Here is a 7,467-nt window from a genome sequence, read left to right on the forward strand (position 1 = left end):
AATATTAATATTGTAACAAAACTAGTCTTGACTAGTTGTTTCCTGATGTAACAAATGAGGTAGGCAGAGATTCAAATTATATTATGAATTTTCTAAGGTTTACTGAGTTATATTTGCTCCACAATTAATATGGAAAAAATACGGGAAAAAAATGAGAAAACTATGCATTTATGTCTAGAAATCTCTTCAACAATTCATTTAGTTCAGAATCTGTCAGCCCCATCCAGAACAAATTGAGAGTTTTCTTGTGAAATAACATCTCACTGGAAATAAGTCATTCAAAGCAAAAAAAAAAAAAAGAAGAAAAAAAAAGAAAAAGTGTTAGTTGTGACATGTCAGTTTTGATAAATTTACCCTGAACTGTGAAGCAAGGTTGAAAAGTAATTTTGAGGGTATCCATTCAAAGAAGAATGTTTTTGTAGATCTATGCCATCTTGCCTGCCCTGAAGACAGGGATATCATAGCTTTCAATGTGAAAACCATATATTTGCAGAAAAATACTGGAGATTTTCAATTACTTCTAGCTTGATCTGGTAATTCAGGACACCATATAGATGGGAGTTCCAGGGAATCTCCTAGTGATATCTGGTGTATGTAAACGCATAGTTACTCCCAAGCATTTACAAGCAGTGGGGTAAAACAATTCACATTTTTCTAATTAAATTTTTTTTGGTTGCAAACTCTTTTTAATGACAATTATTGTAACTTTTATTCCAAAATCAATGGAATGTTAAGTAGATAGCATTCTATGTGGCAGAAATTCTAAAGTTTATTTCTTTTTTTCCAGGTTTATTAATAAAACAAGGTTCATTTTTATTATTATTCAAGTTTATTAACAAATTCCTATAAAGGACTTCAAAACATAGTTCTCAATGTAGTAATTACTGAAATACTTAACAGTTACTAGTGGCTTCTATTAAACTGAAATCACAACTCCAGTGATTCTAGTTTAAAAACATTCAAATGCAATAACATAGAAGGGACTGAGCAGATTGACACTTTTTAGGGTGCCTAATATGTTACAAGTAGGATGGGTGTCTTTCATCTTCAAATAGATGAAAATGCTAACTATAGAGTCTCTTTCATAAATAATTCTCTCTTACTTAGGAAGGACAATTGAGCTCGAAGAAAGAACTTGGCTAACTTGGCAGCAAAAAGACATTGGTATCTGATGCATGACAAGCCATCAGATTAGCAGATACTACTCTGGTGGTTGTCAATGCAAGATGAACTGTTGGGTTAAAGATATATCAGCACTTTGGTGGCTGATCATCTGACACATTTGCACAATATCACGCATGCAGGATTTGCTCTTTAGGAGATGCATGATACAAATGAGATGACTTCTGCAAGTTATCAACATTAAATTACAGAATACCATGAAGAAACATCTGCTCCTTGATACCTGGACTACAAAGAAAACCATTACTGGAAAGTATGGCTTAGATTTGCCTTAGCAGTTTATGACTGAATTCTTGCTGAGCTGAGCTGGATGTGCTTATTGTGAATTTGTGATTCATCTGTCCTTCTTTCCAAGGAAGGGAATTATTTAAACTCTGCCATTAATAATGGTAATATTTAAAATGTGCTTAATTAAAATCACAACTGATCAGATCCAGCTCCTAACAGGCCTGCTGACATCAAGTGACATTGTTACACTGATCAAGTGTGCCTCAAAAATACTCTAGCATGTATTTGACTGTTCCACAAAATTGACTCTGCATGTTGCAAACCTGCTTCTAATCTTTTTGTCACAAACTGTTTGTCATATTTTCCTTCATTAATTGATACTTCAGTTGATTGCAGTTTTTAATGTCAATCAGATTCATCTCTGTAAGAAGGTAAATAACTGTAAGTAGCTGTTAAGTTCTTGTGCCATCAAACTAAAGGGAATTGCTTATTCCATAGGCAAATGGTATATTAAAGGAATAAATACATTTTACTTCAATTTCATACAAATAAAATTTTAAAGATTTCTATGATGGCCTCTGTATATATGAAAAAATCCAATGAATTAGTGTACTCAAAATAAAAAGACAAGGAAAATAAAAAGCTTCTATGGAAAACAGATGGAGTAGATAATAAATTGGTCTTAGCAGATGGGAAATTTTGGCCTGGTGGTTAACTGAATTGAACATCCCTGATCATGACTCAACAGTCAGCTGTTTCATATTTAGATTTCAGTCCATAAGCTGAATGATTTTGAGGATTTCACGGCGTCTGAGCCAACACATCTCTTTATAAGCCCTTTTGAGATTCTTAGTTAAAACCTGCTATCAGTCTTTAAAGCTACCATATTTACATATTTAAATCTACCATTACGAACACATTTCAATGCCTGTCATCATTGAAATGCGAGGCAAAATTTAGCAAGGCCAGAGTTTCCCCATGGTCCTTCTGACCTCTCTTGCACTCTAAGTGGATGTCCTGCTGTCTGGCAGTTCTGTCAGTTTGCTGAAAAAGCTGGACTGAGAAGAAATTTAGAGAAAAAAATGATAGAATGTAATGAGTAAAACTCTTCAACAGCATATGAAGAAGCGTTATCAAATGGACTAAAATATTCGAAGTCAGAAAATCTTCAGCAGGGCATATGATTAATGAGGTCTGCCTAAAGAATATAAAACTAGTCCCGAGTTCTTCATCTCGATCCCACAAATCCAACTAATGTTTTTGCATGTAATTCTCCTGAATTGTGCAGCTGTAATTGTTCCAAATTGCTGATCCAGCAGTTTGTTTAAAACTAATGGCATGCACATCCTGTATATCTAGAACAAATAACTTAATAGGCACTGTGCATTTGTAGGATGTGTGAATTTTTATACCATATCCTGGCCCATATTCTGCTGAAGCAGCTTTATTGTAAATAGAAGTCTGGCATTATTGTATCATGAAGCTATTTTAGTATGCACAATATGAAGTGATGAAGATTTCAACAATTCCTATCATAACCAAGCTTGTATTTTGCAAGCAACGAGGTTTAAGCCAGCTACTAGAGAAAGTGCCATAATTTTATTTCTCTCTCTGTCCCGAATGTCTGATTTCTGTGATTTTGCTAAATTATTTAAACTGAATGCCATTTTCTTCTCTCAGAGCTATGGATGTAACTGGATTAGAATTTTTCTTTTCCCTTTCTTCTTTCTCTCAGTGTATGACTGTACTATCACTTCTACATTTAATACTAGGTGAAATATAACATGTAAGGATGCAAAAGGATTATTCAGCTTTAATCAGATTGCAATATAGACAATGTTATCTAATTTATTAGGAGAGTAATTCAGGAGGAAAGGATAATGGATATAAAGTTACATAATCCTTATGCTGTAATTATTAAACTGTCACATGCTATTTAAATGGAAAATACAAAATTCAAGAAACTAATTTGAAAACTGAATATTAAGGTATCTATTCATCTAAAGTTCAAAAGCATTCAGCAACTGGACTGAAAAACGAAACATATTCAGAATATTCTATCCTTGATTTTTCATAAGCTGTATCTTTTTAAATATCTCTAGTTTGAAGAGATATTCTGGCTATGGAAACAGCATTTTGAGTAAGAATCAAGATACTGGTGTATGACAAGCCTTTCATTTGCAGTACTGCAAGACCAGAAATTCAGAAATGGTGCTACTCTTTGAAATTCAAGATGAAAAGAATAGCAGTTATCTGTCTGAATGTCAAAACCTGTAACCAATTTTTAAAGGATCCTAGTTGAAGAAGAGAACTCATAAAGCTGAAATGAAAAGTAGAAAGAAGGGAATATAAGCAGTCATGGATTGTTGATACATGAGGGAAAATATGTGATGAAAATATATTCTTGATGCAGAACAATTCACATTTCAATAGTAATTGCAGTTTATTCACTTTGGTATTACTGGAGGTAGGTTCAAAACCTTCCACTAAACCAGCCTACAATTGCTTATGATATTGCCTTGCATTAAAAATAGATGTTTTAAACACAGCAAACACTTCCATAAACCTGAGATGTGCAAACCTGAGATAAGGACAAATGTGAAGTCCTACACCTGCAGAGTTGCATGCATCAGTATAGGTTAGAAGCTGACATGCTGGAAAGGAGCTCTGTGGAGAAGGACCTGGATGTCCAGATAGACCACAGGTTGACCACGAGTCAACAACATGCCCTTAATGCTGACATGCATTCTCTTATGGGGTGCATTATAAAAACCATGGCCAGCATTCAAGGAAGGTTATCCTCCTACACTACTCTGCCCTGTGAGGCTGTATCTGGAGTATCATGTCCAGTTCTGGGCTCCTTTGTTCAAGAAAGGCAGGGATTTCCTAGAGAGTCCAGTGGAATACCATAGAGAATATGAGGGGTCTGGAGCATCTCACACATGAAGAAAGGCTGAGAGATCTGGGGTTGTTCAGCCTGGAGAACATAAGACTGAGGGGAGGATCTTATCAATACTTATAAATACCTAATGAGTGGGAGTCAAGTGGATGGGGTCTGGCCCTTTTCAACATTGTTCAATTACAGAGCAAGGGATAATAGGCACAGACTGTAATATAGGAAGTTCTGTAAACCATGACAAAAACTTCTTTGCTTTGAGGGTGACAGAGTATTGGAATGAGCTGCCTGTAGAGGTTGTGAAGTCTTCTTCCCTGAAGATATTAAAAACATGCTTGGACACTTTCCTGTATAACCTACTGTTCGGAATCTGCTTTAGCAGAAAGGTTGGTCTACATGATCTCCAGACATCCCTTTCAACCCCTATGATTCAGTGAAACTTGGTAAGAATGGATTGTAAGTAAGTCTTGCTTAATTTGGCTGTTTTTTCATTAGGAACCAAATCTTGGAAGTGAAATATGTACTTGCCTAGAGGCTTCAATCCGGTACCAAAACCCATCATCAATGGTCAGATCTGGATACTCTACCCGTCCAACACCAGATCCCACATCCCACAGGAAGCTCACTTTGCCTTTGCGCATTTCTATGGCCAAGAAGTCAGTCTGTGTGCAAAATATAAAAACAGAACCAGTTTCATATTTTGATAAAAGAAAACTCTCTAGAACTCTTCACATTTCAGAAGGTATTTGAATGGGGCAATAGAAATTCACTTACAGACAAGTATAAAAACTAACTCTCACAGTGACTGAGATTGTCTTTTCCCTGCTTTCCTTGATTCAAACAAGGAATCTTATGACAAATGACTTCTGTCAGTGATACATAGCATGTAAGCTGCTAGACTTACAGAAACGTTGGTATTGTAGCAACTAAGAAGAGAACTTAACTCAGACTGACGTTATTTGTAAAACATCCATTGGATGGCAGAAACATGTCAGGATTGTAGGCTTATATGTGATGCCATCTAGCCTCTTCATTTTGTATTAGGTAAAATACAATATATATATAAATATGTATTTTATATAAATATAAAATATATAGTTCAAAATGTTAGAAATGCACTATTTTTCCCATTTTCTGAATTATTGTTGATTATTCTAGAAGCTTGTCTGCTAGAGTGCCCATGGGAAACTGAGTCATTCATCATTACTGTGCTTGCAATCATAGTCTTGATGTAAAATTGTAATAAACTGGAGCTTTGACAGATGCAAGATGATTAGCCACTTCTTCCCCAAGGAAAGACCCACAACCAACCCCCAAAATGCTCTGGTTGCACTGTGAATTTTAAAGAGTTGATATAGGTCATGTAGAAGTCTTAGATTTTATAGCTAGTTAAAATACTAAAAAATATTTGCCAGTTATATTTTAGAAGTCCCTATATTAATAACAAAGCAACTGTCTAGTTTATCCTAGATCCTCTACTACTACTTTGAAGCCTCGAAGAGGAAAAAAGAAAAGCCTTTTTCATCTTCTGTGTGTGTCAGTAACCTGATTTGATTGAGCAATGCTGACAAGAAAAGCAGAAAACAAACTTACAAACTTGGCACTTCCAAGATAAAAAAGAAGATTGTCAGCAACTACAGTCTTCACATTGACAATGATGGTATTGTACGTTCCTTTCTTTATTTCTGGTCTGTATGTCCGAATACAGTTGCCTCCAGAAGACACGGACACTTTGATCTTCAAAAAAAGTGTATTAGAAAAAATTCAGTTTACTGCTTATTATTCCAGAAGAAACTGAAAGATGTTTCTAAATCATTACAAAAATATAACTTTTTTTTCTCCCTCATTACCATTTCTGTGCTACAAGTAGCAAGTAGTTGCTTGGATACGTACATGAGGTAGAAATGCAATTTTCTTTCTGGGATTGTTTCTTATGTTTTGATTAAAAGGCAATACAAACTCTTTCTAGCATTCAGGTTTTGAAAGGATCAATTATATGGATCAAAAATAGCTAGAAGATATGTGGGTCTAACACAAGCAGCTGGGGAATTCTGGCAATGGAGATAGACTCTAAGTAGGATACGTAGCCTGGAAAATATGCAGTGCTTCTGAAGCAATTGCAACTCATTGCTCGGGGTAGAGATGATGATCTATTTTTCTTTGTAATGTCTTTGATTATGCTAATTTAAGACACCTTTTAATAATTATTTTTTTAACCAACAGTTTTGTCTAACACTGTTTTCACATAGTCCCTAATGGAGCTGGTATTCATTATTAGGTTTCATTTTCACTGCTCAAATGACATATACATTTGGACACTTGTGCTAGTTTCCTTAGGCTCAACAGCACAGATGAAAAAAGTATACTCTTTGCTTTCATAATGCCAGCATAGACATAATGACAGTACAATCCTATTTCAATGCCAGATAGACATGTTTATGTTTTAGAGTAGATGTACATAATGATATCAACTCTTGCTTAGGGCAGACTTTATAAAAAATGAGATCTGTTATATGACTAAACACGCTATTTCCTTTTCTCAGAAATGCTGAGCAGGTAAGTACTTAGAAGCCTTCAGGCAGAAGAACATAAGAAAACTTTTGCATCACTGTGACTTGTTCATCTATTGTGGGCAAATACATAATACACATCCATTCTGGGCTCCTATTCTGTAGGTTGTTCTTTTTTTCCCCAACCTTTCAGGAATTTTCCTAAAATACCATCTTCAGGAACATATTTCTCATGTTCTGTTGGGTTACAAGCTGAATAACCTTAGCATTACTCAGCTGGTCCTCAATCTTAGAATTAGAGAGATGGGCTCCAAACTCAATAATCAAACTAGAAATATACTCTCAACCCAAGCTTGCATCCTTAGACTCCACATTCTCAGGTGATATAAGTTCTATGAATTGACACCAGGGATTTATTATCAGTACTCAGTCATCAATGACAAAGTGATTTTTTCTGCTATGCTATTACCACAATACTTCTTAAATAGTAACTTTTCCACATACAGACCAACAGATATTATCCATTTAACAATGTTGTATTTTAAAAGAAGAAACAAAACACAGAGAGGAAATTATCAGAAAGTTTTCTGTTTATCTGAGAAATTATACTCCATTACTTGCTTTCTCTACACATTTTTTTTTTTTTTATTA

At 34.9% G+C, this 7,467-nt stretch overlaps 1 protein-coding gene across 1 annotated transcript; it reads right to left on the bottom strand.

Moving 5' to 3' along the window:
• Positions 1–4,782: 4,782 nt before the first annotated feature.
• LOC109366368 (laminin subunit alpha-2-like) lies at positions 4,783–7,050 on the bottom strand. Its single transcript, XM_019613539.2, has 3 exons — positions 7,027–7,050; positions 5,900–6,043; positions 4,783–4,968 (listed from the first exon to the last, which is right to left on the bottom strand). Exons 1-3 carry the CDS (start codon positions 7,048–7,050, stop codon positions 4,798–4,800), a joined length of 339 nt encoding a protein of 112 aa, XP_019469084.1. The 3' UTR covers positions 4,783–4,797.
• Positions 7,051–7,467: the final 417 nt, after the last annotated feature.

Source organism: Meleagris gallopavo, chromosome 2 (genome assembly GCF_000146605.3).
Source record: "Meleagris gallopavo isolate NT-WF06-2002-E0010 breed Aviagen turkey brand Nicholas breeding stock chromosome 2, Turkey_5.1, whole genome shotgun sequence".
Taxonomy (NCBI): Eukaryota; Metazoa; Chordata; class Aves; order Galliformes; family Phasianidae; genus Meleagris; species Meleagris gallopavo.

Excerpts from the sequence above, each read along its gene's own strand:
- LOC109366368 (XM_019613539.2), bottom strand. The coding sequence starts at position 7,050 with ATGAGAAATATGTTCCTGAAGATG. Across the intron at positions 6,044-7,026 it reads GAAATATGTTCCTGAAGATG|ATCAAAGTGTCCGTGTCTTC; the intron begins GTATTTTAGGAA and ends CTTTTTTTGAAG. Across the intron at positions 4,969-5,899 it reads ATCTTGGAAGTGCCAAGTTT|ACTGACTTCTTGGCCATAGA; the intron begins GTAAGTTTGTTT and ends TTTTGCACACAG.